General features: G+C 32.0%; 2 protein-coding genes across 3 annotated transcripts; both read left to right on the top strand.

Moving 5' to 3' along the window:
- The first annotated feature begins 42 nt into the window (after window positions 1-42).
- Window positions 43-9,257, top strand: LOC134725310 (phenazine biosynthesis-like domain-containing protein 1). Of its 2 annotated transcripts, none has more exons than XM_063589023.1 (9): window positions 43-159; window positions 1,860-1,956; window positions 3,428-3,526; window positions 4,220-4,332; window positions 6,071-6,100; window positions 6,482-6,570; window positions 7,285-7,478; window positions 8,313-8,375; window positions 9,087-9,257. In XM_063589023.1, the coding sequence occupies exons 1-9, from the start codon at window positions 70-72 to the stop codon at window positions 9,200-9,202; spliced, it is 891 nt and encodes a 296-aa protein (XP_063445093.1). In that variant the 5' UTR covers window positions 43-69; the 3' UTR covers window positions 9,203-9,257. The 2 variants fall into 2 exon arrangements, with proteins under 2 accessions (XP_063445093.1, XP_063445094.1); XM_063589024.1 differs by lacking the exon at window positions 6,482-6,570 and adding an exon at window positions 6,368-6,456.
- Window positions 9,258-13,587: 4,330 nt separating this feature from the next.
- On the top strand, window positions 13,588-15,240 carry LOC134726526 (uncharacterized). Its single transcript, XM_063590931.1, has one exon. The coding sequence runs from the start codon at window positions 13,588-13,590 to the stop codon at window positions 15,238-15,240; it is 1,653 nt and encodes a 550-aa protein (XP_063447001.1).
- Window positions 15,241-17,980: the final 2,740 nt, after the last annotated feature.

Genomic DNA, 17,980 nt, shown 5'->3' with positions numbered 1-17,980 from the left:
TTTAATTGACCTATTTTTTCTTCTTCATGAACGTACTAATTATTAACCCACAACGGCGAAACGTGAAAAATGGAGCTACCGGTCTACACTGTAGACGCTTTTACAGATGTTCCTTTCCAGGGAAATCCTGCAGCAGTATGTCTGGTCAATAATGAAAAAGTAGGTTTGTTTTGTAATAGGAAGAAAGTGAAAAACTATGTTGACCTCTATATGTCTTTTAGTTATATGTGTCATTTGGTCATTGCTCGGTCAGTGTTGTTTCATATACATCTCTTTTTCTGTATTATATACATATATTTAAATATAAATCCGACGGTTACTATCATGCACCGCTGTATGATTTAAGAACCTGTGTATTTCAATTTATGTTTCCTGATTCCAAAGTATTGAATTGACCGTATAGTTTTGTTGAACATTATTAGCTTTATAGATCTTTATACATGGTACACTATTAAATGTTCTTGTTTTCAATCTAAAATGATAAGAAGAAATCATGCACGATTATAATAATATGGTGTTAGTCTAGAATGAACATTTTTGTCCTGCCTTTTTTTAGTTGGTTTGTCTGTCCTGTCTTTATTTTCCACTCTATTGGTTCAGCCTTTTTGTATAAGTTTATCATGACTTTCTTTTACAGAAATTATCACCCTGTCTTTATTCTGCCAAGTTGCTGACATATGCGGATCCAAGGTGGGGGCACTGGAGAGCCCGCCTCCTTTTCGTGGGAAACATTTGGTTGATTATATAGGGAATCACTGATGCATGACTCCCCCTACACCGTAGGTCACTCAGCGCCCCCTCTAACGAAAAGTTCTGAATCCGCCACTGGCTGATCCTGCCTTTTGTTTTTACGCAACACTCCTGTCCTGCTATTTTTTTCAAATTTCATCCTAGCCGATGCATGCTCTATATTTATTTGTTTGGATTTGCAGAGCATAGAGATTTTTTTTCACTTTTGTCTCCTGCATTTTGTGTTGCAACTTGTTATTTTTTTTCTGCATGACTCCTGCAAGGTTATTTATTTTCAGCTCTATTCATTTTCAAATCATGGCCTCCCGTCCGACCTTCCCCTCTTCGTATATCAAATAAAAGTCATATGAAACCTCAAATTTAAAACAAATATTATGCAAATGTCTTTTATAACAAAATTGATAGTTTTCATTATTAATCTTATGTACATGATACTTTTTTTCTAAAGAAGATTCTTTTATTTGTCAACATTTAGAAGAAGTTTACGTTTTTTAATTGCTTGCTTCCAGGAAGCAATTCGCCGACACGTTTTTCCGTATGAGAGTGACCTTAGCGTGACCCTGCTCGTAAAAATCCGGTGATTGCAATAAATTATTATCTGATTGTACATGTTATACTCGTGTTCAATATCCATGCTTCTTTGTTAATTGTCATCTATAAGATGACAATCGGTAAACTACGGCTTCAAAATACGACATTAATGAGCTGCCATATTTTCACACCATAACAGAGGGAGAAAAAAATGACGATTTTACTATATGTTTGCGTAAAAAATGACAAAATTGTACACAGAAGACTACGATTATGATATATGCATGCTTTGGTTCAAGAATTGAATTAACATTATTTTTCACCAGTCACTCGTTTTATATGACTTTAAGTTGTCGCAAATATTTAGGAAACTGTTAACAAAAACAAATTTTACATAATTAAGGCCGTTAGTTTTCTCGTTTGACTTGTTTTACATTGTCTTATCGGGGCCTTTTATAGCTGACTATGCGGTATGGGCTTTGCTGATTGTTGTTATATCATGACCCTTTTACCCTGTAGACGTGTTCATTTGAAAAATACTTTTAAATTCTCGTTTCATTTCTTTGTTTTCTTTACAGTCATTGTCAGAAGAAAAACTGCAGCAGATAGCAGCTGAAATGAATTTATCTGAAACCGTATATATTATCGATACACATAAGACAGGATTCACATCAGGTTGGAATTTATTTTTTATAAACATTAATAAAAAAATCAGAGGTGTAGAGAAAAATCACGAAAAAACAAGTCAGAACATACACTGTCACTACAGATCACTTTAAAGATTAGTCTACCAAAGTCTGTGTGTTGATCAATGCAGGTGATGTGGGTAGGTAGGGTAATATGTTCCTGCGATTCCAATGAAGACCTATATGTTGTTCATGAATAGAAAAACAATCCGTCGAATTCGTCGGTGGTTGTAAACGCGGTAATGTGGATGTAATTTTGGTTATAGAATTTAAAGGCAAAATCCAGCGATATCTAGTTAAAGTTCAGCAAATAATTAAAATTAATCATTTCCGAACTACACAAGGATCAAAGACGAAAGCCTTGCCAAGAAGGAAGATTTTTTCTACTACAGTAATGATTATCATTTAAGGGGTTAAATGCTTATAATACAGTTAAGGGATGTTGGCCGAACTAGTGTTGGGGTATCAAATTTTTTAGAGCAAGTATTAAGAGATGTCATATATCTCCAGTTATGAAATGGATTTTGAGGATTTGCTATCATCTGAAATAAGGAAGCTGGCTTGTCATGTTTTTGATTTTTTGTCAGATTTTCGGAATCCTCTGGTGTTATTCATTTGAATGCCTTGAAAAAATTTGCCCGGTGACTCCCATTTTTCTTTTGTAAATCTGTAAAAGTCTAATTAAATTTTCATTATCTTTTAACAATTTTTGAGAACTTCAACTAGATGATAAAGCTATGAAAAGTCAAGAGAGAATATTTTCCCGCCAAAATTTCAAGGGCTAATATCTCGAAAACAAGCACGGTGACCTATACATTATTTTGGCTCTTTGGATTCCTTTATTTATACCCTATCTACATAAACTAGTGCTTTGAAAAGTTTATAAGTTTGAAACTGAGAAGCTTAGCTTAAGTTTTATTAAATTTTTATACGGTATACAAAGGCAACAATGGGAAACCCAAACTAAGGGAAATACATCAACTATTAACAGAACAGAACACAGAAGTGCAACAAAAACAAACAACAATGCACCATACATAGAAACGACCTGTTACACAACAACTGCCATATTCATAACTTAGTACATGATATTTTAAGAAGAAAAAAATGGTGGGTTGAACCTGGTTTTGTGGCTAGCCAAACCTTCGTACTTTATGGCAATGTTACATATACAGCTAAAATGACATTATTACATGACAGGAATATAGTATAAATAAATGCTAGAACACCAAAGACAGAGAATACATAAATGAATAAAACAAATATACATTTCTACATGTTAATCACAGAATAACAACAAATAATTTAAATTAGTTTAGAATAGTCAAGGGACAGTACATAAAAACAACGTAATACACTGTGCAAACCATCGACACAGATATGTGCACCAGCATTAGTCACGTGAGCTATGAAGTCATCTACAGTTCAAGTAGTTTCATTTTGATTTCTTTAATATGTAGGTGATCGATTTAGAATTCGATGGTTTACACCAACAAATGAGGTTAATCTGTGCGGCCATGCAACGGTAGCATCTGCTTCTGTTTTGTTTTACCAGCTCAGTAAGTAAAACAACTAAATAAGTAGTTTTTATTAATGTCGTTTTTTCACTTTTTGTCTTTCTTAAAGCCCAATATTCACGATCAAGAGGATTTGAAACACTTTTATATATTTCTATATACCGACTACATGATAAAAGCAAATTGTTATTTATTGCTTCACAATGCTGATGGATACACTTATGATCAAACATTTACTAACAACTAAATATCACAAATTTGAACATGTTTTTTGTATACTTTTTTTAATCAAATAACACTCATGAAAGGAAATCAATTAAATTGTGGTCGCATGGAAGACATGTCGAGAAAATTTCCGATTATTTTTTTCGAATAAATACTCAAAATTTAAGTTTCGAATAATCTTCAGATATGCGTAATTTGATTACATGATTACCAATGTGAACTCATGTTAGTACAACCTCAAATTATACTAATAAAGCTGTAACAGTTCTAATTTTGACAAAGATGCCAAGACGGTCGGAAAAAAATGAGAGGAAAAATGTTTTACAAATTTGTTTTCATATGTTGTATTTGGTCCCAAAAAATTACCGATTATGATCAATTGTTTGGTAAAAACCCTTTCATGGGAAGAAAATGCCTCAAATATGCCACCTCAACTTTTAAGATAATTTCAAAATTAATCTACAAGTAGGAATACATTTATTACTAAAATTCCGTGTTAATTGTTTATAGACAATCAGTCAGACAGAATAACCTTTGATAGTGCCAGTGGACCATTGACAACAGAACGTGCACATCCCAATGGTATAACAATGAATTTTCCACTAAACCCACCAGCGAAACAGGTGAATATTTGCTTTAAAATGCTTTGGAATGAAACAATTTTCATCAGCATGTTTTGTGTTAATTTTTTTAGTTAATTAAATAATGAGTTGAAGTTTACAATAAGAAATATTGCCTTGATGTCTTTTAATCCATCGATTGACTTCACTATTTAATATTATAAACCCCAAAACCCCATATCTGATTAAAGTATGGCATACTAGCAATGTTCACGTTATCAGGATTGAAATAAAAAACGGCAGACGTTTGTTTCGCCTAAAAAAAGACGAAACCCAGAAGAAAATGTGAGATTATTATGATCTGGTATTTTCTACTTGTAGCATAAATGAACGTCTTGACACATACTTTGTATTTTGGGATAACAATCACTAGTAAACGCATTTTGAACTAAAACGGCCAATTTGAATAGAACATCTACTGAAAAACTGAAAAACATATTAGTCATTTATGTAAAACTTTCTGTCAATTTTTCAGAATTATCCACAGTAATAGCAATCAAATAAGAACTGTTCAGTTTATGTTTAGACTGCCTTATGGAGCTGTTATCCATTGTAAATCAACAACAAAATGAGTTGTTTGAAAATATACTGAAATAACTGCAAGCAAAATGTCTGAGCAATTTTGAAATAATTGCTAGAAAAATGTCTTGACAATTCTGAAATTAAATACAGGAAAATATCAGAAAAATATCTTTGAACTCCTAACCACTGAGGCTAGTTTTCAGTGTAAACTACTTGTGAGCTGATATTAAATAAACCTTTTTAGACTAAACATTTATTTACAAGAATATGATGCTAGCATTGCAGGAGACCCTCACCCTATAAACGCAACATGTCTCACCATAGAGCTTTGCACATGCCTTTGCTTACATTTCCATCATTTCAACTCTCATTGATATACATCTTTCAAAGGAGATGTAATGATGATACCACTTTTTGACTCCTTAAATAAAAAAATATAGTAAATATAATAATGACATAACACAATGAACAGTTGGTTTGACCAAAAATAATAAAAGTGTTTTTGCTAACGTGCTGATAAAAAGTTGGGTAGGTAGGCAATATCATTATATTTTACAATTTTTTTTAGCGGGTTACCTCTAGGGAAGTTATCAAACTTAACAGTTCCAAAACGAAATATTAGGGTAGGTAGGGTTAGCGGAAACACATGTATTATTTTGTTTTGGCTTGTATAAATTATGGAAATATTTGTCGCGTAGGGAAGGTCAGTGTGGATGCATGTTTCACTGAGGAAGCTAGGGGTTAATTAATGATATCATACATCAGGGATGAATTTCTGTAGTGAATTAACTAGCTTTATTCTTCTTAATGTAAGCACTAACATTGAAATACGTTTTGAAACAGACAAAACTATGGTTTATCTAAAAACACACCATTATATATATATGTTAATTTCTTAAGTACAACACCGACAAAACCCTGGAGTTATTTTCTCTTGTCATGAGTGAAGTATTGACTTTTCTTATAATGTAAAATCTATTTGCCCCGCACAGGCATTAGAGTGCCAAGTCTGATTCTATTCAGAGATACAACATATAACTAATTGTATATATTATACAGTTATTAGAAAGTTTCACTTTCAACAACAGTTACTGTTTTGTTGACCAACAGAACATAATGTTACAAGAAAATAGGGACCAAGTGTAACATGTTTGTAAAATTTTATGTTAGCGATTCCTTTGGAGATGAAAATGATTTAGATATCAAATTATTTTTTCAGGACGAGGAAGAGATTGCTAATCTCCTTCAGGTAATAGTTTATTAACTTTCTGATCCTACCTTTTTGTTTAAGAACATTGTCAAGTCAAATATATAATCCTACTTTATGTTGAAAACAAACGATTAAATAGTATTAAGATACGACTTTAACTGCCAGAAATCTTTAAGTTTACTATTTCATACTTTAAATTGTGTTGCATTTTTTATATATAAGTATTGGATGTATAAATAAATAGTATTTCCAAAGGATTTGTGAATTCTCGAGTATTACTATTTACTTAGAATTCTTCCATTTTAGCATATCGGTACAACTGCACGTATTCACTCTGTTTACATTTGCAAGACTACACAAAATTTATTGATTCGTTTAAATGATAGTACCACTCGGTAAGATTGATGCTTACATTTTCAGCTTGTTTTACCAAAGAATAAAATACATTCCCTACATTATTCACAATCTACAAAGAAACTTTTAGTGAGAATGACTGACAACTGTACACGGTAAGGTAATGTTTAAAAGTGTCATGGTGTTAACTAATATGTGATGTGGTTAACAGTCTTCTTTGCAAGTATATTTTGTGAGAATGACAAAAATATAAGCTTAGAAATTAGATAGTGCATATAGTCAGAGAGAGTTTCGTACTTACTCATTAGTGATAACTATAAAGAAATGATGACAACTTTGTTAATAAACTTATCATAACTAATCAAAGTTTTATTTACAAGTGAACATTCTATATTCTATCACAGGATAAGGCTGCTGACAAATAAACATAATTTATATTAGACATGTAACTTAAAATGTACAAAGCAATTCACGAGCTTAATTTTTACCTTTTGGTTAAGTTGGTTCAGTCTGATTAAAGTTGTGCCTTCCTTAAATGATTCGTGTCTCTAAAAAAGCACGACAAACTTAAAACTTTGAAATCACTCACTGCTCGCATTAATAAAATTTGCAATTTTCAAAGCTCTTTACATATGCAACACACAAAGTTTTGTATGACAAAATGGAAATAACCATACATATTTAATGTTCAATTAAAAGTTTATCAAATTTAAATGTTCAATTTAAAGTATATCAAATTTTAATGTTTTTCACAAGCAGTGTATATTGTTAATTTCATTGTGGATCGATAATTAAAGATAGAAACAGTGGACACGATTTTTTCCAAAAACTAAATTCTAATTTATTGTGCATGGTCATTTCTTTTCCAGATTAGACCTCGAATCACTCAGACCAGATACAACAGCAATGATGAATGCTGAACCAACGGGGAAAGTTAAGGGAGTAATAATCACATTGAAAGGGACTACAGACAATGGATGTGTTGACAAGGCTGGCGAAGCATACAATTTTATTTCGCGCTATTTTGCACCATGGAATGGTATACCAGAAGATCCTGTTACAGGTGATACTTTGTTTTTAGAAAATATGCTATTTATTGTTTTGATTTATATATATCTCTTTAAAATAATGAATGTTTACGTTTCAATGATTATAAACATTGATTCAGATTTCTTTTCACCTAGTAGACAATAACAATCAAATCCAAGGAGTAAACAAAGACTCAAAAAACCAAATGGCATTTACATCAACAGTTATAAATAATAAATAAGAAACAACACGAACTCCAATAAAAACCGGGAGTGAAATCAGGTGCTCCGGACGAGGCTCCGGAAGGGTTATCATTTCCTGCACCGTCTACGGACTCGTCGTATTATTTTTGTTGTTCAGTTCGGTAATGATGGAAGGTTATTATGACTGAGGAAGATTTTAATCAGATATGATTTCTGACACACTTTTGTCATAATGGCCAATCAGCTTATAATGGCGACCGTAAAATTTCTTGAGCGATGACCTTAATTTGATTGATTCATATCCCTGTCTTAGACTTTTTCTAATTCATGCTGTTCAGTGTGATCAAAAGCTCTGTGTTTATATTCGTACTTTGGCCTATAATAGTTTACTTTTGCAAATCGTGTATTGGATTTGGAGTTGTCTCATTGACACTCATTCAACGTCTTTTTATAACTAGATATGTTGTTTCCGTAGTTGTTTGTCTTTCTTTACACATGATTTTTATGTATTTGTTGATGTTTGTCCTGATCCGGGTTTTTAGTGGTATCTTTGGTATCTTTTATATGAATTATACCGATTATAACATCTGAAAATTCAAAAATATTTATTATAAATTTTAGTTTGAATTCTTTTTAAAACATAGAGTTATCCCTCTTACATTTAGGTTCTGCACATACTGTAAGTGGTGCTTACTGGTCAGAAGTGTTACAGAAGAAATCATTATACGGTAAGAGAAAATATGCTGAACGAACGTTTTTACGCTTCGTGTTCTATATTGCTAAAAATAAATAACAAAAGAAATATGATTGTGACTATCTTTTCACTATATTTTAGAAACATGCAAAGGTCAATCTTTATGAAACGATTTTCACCTTTACCAAGGGCCGATCGGTTGAATAGTTTTAAGTATGGAGTAAAGTTATTTTCAAAGAGAAAGTTATTTAGACTGAATTATAATCCTTGTGCCTTTTCCTTTTAGTTTCTGTTGTATTATAAAGAGTGTGGTTGGTTATGTTATCAAACCTGCACAATTTGTATTATGTTTTAAGACAAAGATAACTAATAATAAGATAGGGCGAACAAAAGAAGCGATATTTCTGAAACTCGAAAGGATCATTTTGTTTGTGAAAGTTTACAGAAGTCTAATAATTGTTGACCACATTATAATAAATGATTTGACATATTGCTAAAGAGCTCAAGCTAAGTCTATCACTATCATTTCAACGTAACATGTGGTTTTGCTAACTTTCAAAAATTAAAAAATGTTGAGCAACTACATATCAGTTTGTAAAATTCTATTGTAACATACATTTAGATGTACTATTAATTGGAAGTAGGGAATATTGTTTTAACTTGTGAAAAAGGTGTTTTTGTTACATGAGACCTTTTGTAAAAATTACAATAAACAATGAGCTATTAATGTGTATTTGTGTTTCAGCGAGACAATGCTCCAAGCGGGGAGGAGATGTACGGATACAAATTAAGGATGACGGAAGAGTTAATCTAACTGGACAAAGTGCAATTGTTCTGAAAGGCACTTTTATCCTTTCGTGATATTTAATCTCATATGTCTTTATTCCTGAATATTAAATAAAACATAAAGACATTGTCTATGGAGTGCCTATATGCCTTTTTGTAGTTATTTCTTTTTATGGGGATTAAGAGTATAACCAAACGTTGACTGCAGTTTTACATAATGTCTGATTGTGTTGCTCACACATTGTTGTCAATATAATGGATTTTATGAGACTTTTATACAAGTGAGAGGTAAAGCTAGCTGTAACACCAGGTTTAAGTCGGCATTATGTCCGTTGTTTAACGTTCGTTTGAAGTTTTTGATCTTTTGATTTTGTCATTTGATAAAGGACGTACCGTTTTGAATTTCCTTAGGGTTCAGTATTTTTGCTATTTTTTTATACTCTAATACTGTTTCCACACATTTTATTGTCGGTCGTTATTAATCATTCACAGTAATATTCTTATCAAATACTATGCCTTTTTTTAATAAATTAATTTTGATTTGAAATCCCGAAATTCACGTTACCCTACAGAAATGAAACGGATTAGCTGGTCCTTGATCGTATCTTACTGTAAACTAAGAAACTGTTTTGTTCATTTATTATTGCGATTTTGTCATTTTAAACTAAACTGCGATTTTAATATTTGTGATATTGACTAAAATTATGTTTAATACATGTATATATAGACAATTTCAAAATGCGAGTTTGAGTTATTGCGATTATAACCCTGTTGTATTTATCGCAATAATTAATACATGAATTTACAGTAATAACTTTATTGTTTTGAAATACACGTTGTTGAATTGTATTTTCTATTATGGTTTACTTAAAAAAAGTGTTGGTGCTCACAGCGAAACTATCAAACAAAGAGTTCCAAGTGGTTAAGTTGAAATCATACTTTTTTTTTAATTTTACGTAACATTTTAAGATGTTGAAATTGATTCTAAACGGAGATTACAAACTCGAATCTGGTGTTGTTAAAATTGGTACCATTAACGATAATTTACCACAATTTTCAAGTCGCAACATATCGCAACTGCTAGCAACATTTTGATGATACCTTTTTATTCATACTCATAAAAGTTTCTGAGGATTGGCAATAACCAGCAAAAGTCTAAAATTTAGATTTTAAATATCATTTAATAGATATAAAAACACCATATCTCTCTATCACTAACGTTTAATGACTGTCACCTACATTTCAGTAATGTAATGTAAAATTCATAAAGAAAATGTAATCTCCGTTTAGAATCAATTTCAACATCTTAAAATGTTACGAGCTTTTCGAAACCTTGTTTTCTTGCTTTTTTAACGGTTGAAAGGAGACGTTAGATGAAAAAAAAATCAAACAGAATTAAAAATCAATTGTTCAAGGGTTTTCCATCCGAAACGATATACACATGCATATTGATTCTAAAATATTAAAATCCAGTTTAAAATGCCATTTCCAAGGTCAAATGATAGTTAATTGTATGCTGAATTAAAAAAAAATATGTGGTTTCTTTACACTTTTGTTAGAAATATGGGGTTTAATATGTTTCTTCCGGTTTCAAAATTTTACTTCCGGTATAAATTGAAATTAAACTTGACACTGATTTCAAACATATATTGTTCTATTAACTTTACATTAAATAAGTCCGAAAAAAAAACTACTTCAGTTTTCAATGCTCCTCAACTTTGAGCTTGTTTAGCTTTATAACTATTTTGAGCTGACCGCTGAAGTCTTGTGTAGACGAAACGGGCATTTAGCATATTAAATTATAAGCCTGGTACCTTTGATAACTATTTACACAAGGTCACAACTATTGGGTTTTACAGGGTCATATGGCTTGAAATACGTGTTTTTGTGTTATTAAAATTTGCTGTTACAAAATGATAGAAATTATTATGAATTAAGGAATGTATCTCCCTCATGCAAAGTTCTGATTCCTTTCACGGATTTGGCTATTTTTTGGACCTTTTGGATTATAAATCTTTATCTTTTCTATAAGCTTTGGATTTCAAATATTTTGGCCACGAGCATCACTAAAGAGGAATGTATTGTCGAAATGCGCATCTGGTGTAAGAAAATTGGTACCGTTAATTTTATTGCAACATAATGCAAACAGTCCGATAGCTTTAACACGTATGAATATGAATTAAAGACAAAGTTCAAAATCTAGAATGTCAAATTCAACTTTGACCTTGACCTCAATACTAAGGTCATAAACCAAGGACCTCAAATCAAAATACCGTACGTCTTTACTAGATATGGTTCACGAGTAATATCTCCATACACATAATTTTACATATAAAAGAGTAGAAAACTTCCTTTATATGTCAACGTACACGTTCAACTAAAATCTAAGTATAACGACACGTCTTTCCACGGAAAGGTGAAAAGACCTTATTAGCAAATAACATAGTTCAGTTGACTATCTTTTGTAATCTGTAACAAATTGATTAAAGTAGTACAGTTTTTCTGATGAGTAAAAGTATTACCCTCCTGGTATTGATAAATAAATATCTCCACACTTTTACACAAAAAAAGATGCAGTGGAGTTTAAACTATGTACAAAATCTCACATAGGATTGCATTTGCAAACAAGTTTCATTGCAGGTCATACTGAATCTGGTATAAAGTTGAATTGAATTAAAATAAAATTATTAATTTTCTGTTTACAAAACTTTGAATTTTCGAAAAACTAAGGATTTTCTTATCCCAGGAATAGATATTCTTAGCCGAATTTGGCACAGATTTTTTAAAATTTTGGTTCCTCAATGCTCTTCCCACTTTGTACTTATTTGACTTTATAGCGTTTTTGATATGAACATCACTGATGAGTCTAATGTAGACGAAACGCGCGTCTGGCGTACTAAATTATAATCCTGGTACCTTTGATAACTATCATATATCGAACTTTAAGTTTGTATGTCCATAAAAGAAAAACTTTTATTGTTGTTGACAGTGAATAACATGTATATCTGACTTGAACTATATGTATCCTAATGAAATTAAGAAAGGAAATGGGGAATGTGTCAAAGTGACAACCACCCGACCGTAGAGCAGACAACAGCCCTAAATGGGTCTTCAATGTAGCGAGAAACTCCTGTACCCGGAGGCGTTTCTCAGCTGGCCCCTTAAAAATATGTTAACTAGTTTAGTGATAATGAACGTCATTCTAAACTCCGAATTATACACAAGAAACTAAAATTCAAAATCAAACAAGACTAACAAAGGCCAGAGGCTCCTGACTTGGGAAAGGCCCAAAATTGCGGCTGGGTTCAACATGTTTATGAGATCTTAACCATGCTCCTATATCTCTAGCCAATGTAGAAAAGTAAACGCATAACAATACGCACATTAAAATTCAGAGAAGTCCGAGTCCGATGTCAGAAGATGTAACAAAAGAAAATGAACAAAATGACAACAATTCATAAATAACAAAGGACTACTATCAGTTAGATGACATTCCAGCTCCAGACCTCAATTAAACTGATTGAAAGAAAATCTGTTCAACCCCGCCATATTATTTATGTATGTGTCTGTCCCAATTCAGGAGCCTGTAATTCAGTGGTTGTCGTTTGTTTATGTGTTACTTATTTGTTTTTCGTTTATTTTTTTATATATAGATAAGGCCCTAAGTTTTCTCGTTTGAATTGTTTTACAATGTCTTATCGGGGCCTTTTATAGCTGACTATGCGGTATGTGCTTTGTTCATTGTTGAAGGCCGAACGATGACCAATAGTTGTTAATGTCTGTGTCATTTTGGTCTCTTGTGGACAGTTCTCTCATTGGCAATCATACCACATCTTTTTTTTTTATACTTTGTATAAAACAAATTTCAAATGCCTTCAAAATAATGTATGATATAATATCAATGCATCAATGATATGTGTATGTGAATGTGAATCAGACCTAGACGACAAAACATTCATATCCGCTAATGATATAAGCGCCAACTCGATTTGTACAACTTTTTTAACGACTCAGATATTAAAAAAAAATCACCTGCATTCATTTCGAAAAGTTAGGTTGTTTTTTGCTTGGAAAGTTAAACCTTAGTTATTAGAAAAGGTCTGTTCATTCAACATTTGCTGTTAATTTTCAAAGATGATTATAAACAGAATTACATTATTTGTTTTGTTGATTTATTCACGACCAAATTACGTGAAAATATAAGTGCAGACGTGATATGTTATACTTAAATTCGACCGCTTCAAGACAAATGAATCATTAAGATCGTTTACTAGTATATAAAACTCAAATATATATTTTGTGTGTTTGTTTGGTCTGTTATACAAGGTATAAGGAAACAATTTACAAAACTGTAATGTTAGAACAATGGATATTCCGGATACCTAGTTTAAAGTTTGAAAAAGCATGAATTGATTTTAATTTCCCATTCTCAATTGAATCCAAAGTTCATTTTAACTGTAATGGCTGAAGCACAAACAATTTCATCTTGCCAATTATGTCAAAAGAGTGGAAATGTTAAATGGAAATGTGTAAGTTGTCAACTAATGCTGTGCAATACTTGTAAATCAAATATCCATCCAAAATTCAAACTTGCGGATGCACATTTTATCATTGATATTAAAGATGTAGGGACAAGTATTGAATACTCTTACAAAGAAATCGAATATGGAAAATGTAGTTGGCACATAAATCAGGATACCAATTTGTATTGCAAAGATTGCAGTAGTCTCGTTTGTCCTAAATGTGTTTCCGAAACTCACCAACATCACGTTTTAATTGATACCGATCAATTGTACACAGAGAAAGAAAGCCAAGTTTTAAATCTTATTGAGTTATACGAACAGAAAATTACGGCAGTTCAAAATATCAACGAAGTTTGTCAGAAAAAATATAAAGAATCTAAAGATAAAATAATCAAAAGAAGGGACGATCTGACAACACTATTGAATGACCATTCAAAACATATGTTATGTCAACTAGAGGAGAAATGTGAAAATTCGAACTTATGCAGTAAATCAGAAGATTTGAGTAAAACGTTGGATCTACTGTTGACATGCCGACGATCAAAGCGTGCAGATTTATTATTAGAAACTTTAAATACTATTCAAAATACAGATTTACAACAAGATCTTAGAGTATATTTCCCTAGATTTGTGATGGGAAGGCCATTATCACGCAAAATGATTGAAACGTTCGGTTCATTTCAGGAAGAAAACGTGGTAGATCCAAACGAGGAAATAGAACTGGTATTGAAGAGTGTGTACGTAACTTCCCTTAAATTGATAAAACGAATAGTAGAAATTTCAGATGAAAGATTTTATGTCATTGACGATTCCTCACTTTACCATGTTGAATTAAAGAAAGAAAAAAAATTGCATATTAAAAAGATAGTCGAAATCAAAGCGTTTGACATTTCTTTTGACATAACAAAGTCCAAAGAAATCATGATAGCTTTGCAAAAAGAAGGAAAAATTATGATTCTAAAACACTCTCTTAAAATGAAATTATTCCACTCGTTTTCTGGTCTTTTACCAAGGGCAATACATATTACCAAAGATGATAAAGTTATTGTTGGAGTTCGAGAAGAAGGCGAATTAGAACTCCCGCCAGGTGAAGATTGCAGACGACAGATCATAATACTTGACATAAACGGACTAGAAGAAAATGTATTTGAATATGACAAAGATGGGAAACGCATTGTTTCAATGCCAATGAGAATAAAAACGAACGCTGATGAGGATATGCTTATTATTGACAGGATTTCAAAACTGGAAGGACGAATACTATTCTTGACGAAAAACGGTAATGTTTCTGAAGTGTACAACGGAGATAAAACCGCATTGAATTTATTTAAACCATGGGATCTGGTGGTTACCGCAAGAGATAACGTTATTATTTCTGATATTGCGAATCAATCTTTTCACATCTTGAACAGTCATGGACAATTACTTAAAATGCACAGATCAATTGATTTAGGACTTTCTTTTCCATTTTCACTTGTAATGACAAAAGGAGGTGACCTATTTGTTGAATCCCACACAAATAGTATGGATGATATCACAGAAACACGTAAATCTATACACATTTCCCGTGTTACCGTCAAAGGAATATAACTAATATCGGCTACTCAGAAGTTGGAATGTACATCCTTTTGCAGATAAAGAAGTCTGTTTCGTTTAGTATATAATTCCTTTAAGAACTCGCACTGTTATACTATCATCATACGCAAAACGTTTGCAGAATATTAAATAAAATCATATCACATCATTAAATATTAATCTATAAACCGCGTGCCAAAATCACAACCTTGTGTCAAATGCTATTTCCTTGCTTCATACTATTTGCAACCATATGTATTGCATTCTTAATATTTGATGTGACACCTAATTAGTTTGTTTTTAAGTTCTTTCCTTTTTTGCTGTTTTTTTACATTCGCAAACTGCAATAAACAGTGTAATTATTTAGCCAGGGTTCATTTATATACTTTTATTTGGTTCATCTTTTGTTTAATGTTAACTATGTGATCGCAATTTGGTTTTTCCTCTTTTTGAACACCATGCTGTATTAGGTCGATTCATTAAGAACACATTTTTACTTTAAACTTTCATTTTGTAAATCAAGAAAATGTAGCAAATCTAGAATTCGAGTATCGCAAGTCTAAGTTAACATTTGAACTGTTTTTTGTATCTCTAAATTATACTGCATTAGGCCTTGATTTTACCGAAAAGATAAGACTTTTTGCTTTGGTATTGAACCTCAAGCGTATCTGATAAAGTCATGGCAGAAACTCTTTTTAACTGAAATTTGTGGTGATTGGCAAGTTTATATAGATAAAGGCAACAGTAGTATACCGCTGTTCAAAACTCATAAATCCATGGACAAAAAACAAAATCGGGGTAACAAACCAAAACCGAGCGAAACGCATTAAATATAAGAGGAGAACAACGACACAACACCGAAACGCAACACACACAGAAACAGACCAATCATCAGACAAAACACCACGAGAATAACAAATGTAACATGAAAACCAAATACATGAATTTGGGATAGACAAGTACCGTGCCACGTCTTATCTCAATATAAAGCTTAGTCGTCTCTGCTGCTTGATGAAAATAAAAAAAACGAGGATATTATAATTGATTCTGTATTGGTATGACTTTAAAAGTTAAATTCAGTGTATGAAATTGCAGTTAAGGCAAGTACTTCAGGCTACGTTGATCTCAGACGATTTTGACTTTGATCAGTTAAGGCCTAATGATTCTGAATTCGATACCGTCTATATATTTGGATTCACACTTTCAATCCTAAGCGTACCCGATGAAGACTTTTTTAAAGCACGGATCGTGCAAACTGATATTATTAATACAGATTTAAAATGATTGATTGATTGAATGGTGATTAACACCGCTGTCAGTACTATGTGTTTCGTAATGGTAATTTTTTATTGTCTCGCCTGCGACAATAATCACAGATTGCGAAAAATGGAGATACCTCTCCACCGGAGGCAGAGGTAAACTATATATATAAAGCTTTAAATTTCAGATGGTAGGTATATAGAACACATACAATATGGTTCATACATTGTAAACGATATCTTATGCTACAAAGTAACATCTTGGAGAAAAAAAATGTTTTTGTCTAGTAAAGTTTATGAGTATTGGGATAACTATATTTGGTAAATTGGTTTATTCAACACCTACATGTACGTCAGGAATGAGTATATTTAATGTATTGGATGATTGTAAGGTGTATATGTCAGACTGCCAGGTTTCGTTTAACCTTGACTTAAACCTCGTTTCATAGTTTTTTTTTGTGGTTTGGTCTATTTTTCAGATATTATTGCATTTGGTTAATATTATTGTATTGAATGTTTGTCCTCTTTTTCATTGTTAATCAGTCTCTGTAAAGATTTATTATAATTCTGATGTTCTGTTTCTCGGATACGATTAGTGATAGGAACACTATATGTAGTGTATGGTGTATGGAATGGTTTTAATGTGTGTATGTCTGTCTGGAAGAGTTCATATGATCTTGAACACTTTTTTCACTCTTCATCGGTCAATGTTAAGATTTATTAGATTTTTATTCAGTGGTAAAGTGTATACTTCTTTGGTATATCATGATAAATAAAACGTAACAATATTCATCCGAGGAAATCGGTCATAATACAAACAGTATTATTTCTCTGGTAAATAGCACAAACACATTTGACTTCACAAAATGAAACTTATTCTAAGCTTAAAAGGAACAGATTGATGGCCAACATAAATACAAATATCTTGAATCCTTTTTAAAAAAACAATTTTTTATGTTTGTTATTCTCGTGGGATTTTGTCTGATGCTTGGTCCGTTTCTATTTGTGTTACCTTTCAGTGTTGTGTCGTTGTTCTCCTCTATTAAATGCGTTTCCCTCGGTTTTAGTCATCTTCGCTAGCCAAGGGTTACGATCCACTCCCGCTCTCTCTCTGTGAGAGAGAGCGGGAGTGGATCGTAACCCTTGGCTAGCGAAGATGGGTTTTAGTTTGTTACCCCGATTTTGTTTTTTGTCCATGGATTTATGAGTTTTGAACAGCGGTATACTACGGTTGCCTTTAGTTTTTACCCTTAATGTATTCCTTCAAGGTTATTGATCTACGTTTGTATGTTCAGTATGTCTACGGTGGGGTTTCTTATTGGGGCCACATGATCTCCTTGTTTTGTAGACTTGTTAAGTGTGTTCTATTAAGGTAGCACAATACAAAGATTTTTCACTCCAAATCAGACAACTTTAAACTGATGTAATTCATTTAATTCTTCTTTATATCTTATAAATGAGGTACCAACAGAAAGAAGAAAGAATAATCTTTCAAA

The sequence above is a fragment of the Mytilus trossulus genome, chromosome 7 (assembly GCF_036588685.1).
Source record: "Mytilus trossulus isolate FHL-02 chromosome 7, PNRI_Mtr1.1.1.hap1, whole genome shotgun sequence".
NCBI classification, from domain to species: Eukaryota; Metazoa; Mollusca; class Bivalvia; order Mytilida; family Mytilidae; genus Mytilus; species Mytilus trossulus.
This window is presented reverse-complemented; position numbering and strand designations above follow the sequence as displayed.

Coding starts and splice junctions, on each gene's coding strand:
- LOC134725310 (XM_063589023.1), top strand. CDS start 70: ATGGAGCTACCGGTCTACACTGTAGACGCTTTTACAGATGTTCCTTTC. Junction 1,957..3,427: donor TAAGACAGGATTCACATCAG/GTTGGAATTTAT, acceptor TTTAATATGTAG/GTGATCGATTTAGAATTCGA. Junction 6,571..7,284: donor ATGACTGACAACTGTACACG/GTAAGGTAATGT, acceptor TTTCTTTTCCAG/ATTAGACCTCGAATCACTCA.
- LOC134726526 (XM_063590931.1), top strand. CDS start 13,588: ATGGCTGAAGCACAAACAATTTCATCTTGCCAATTATGTCAAAAGAGT.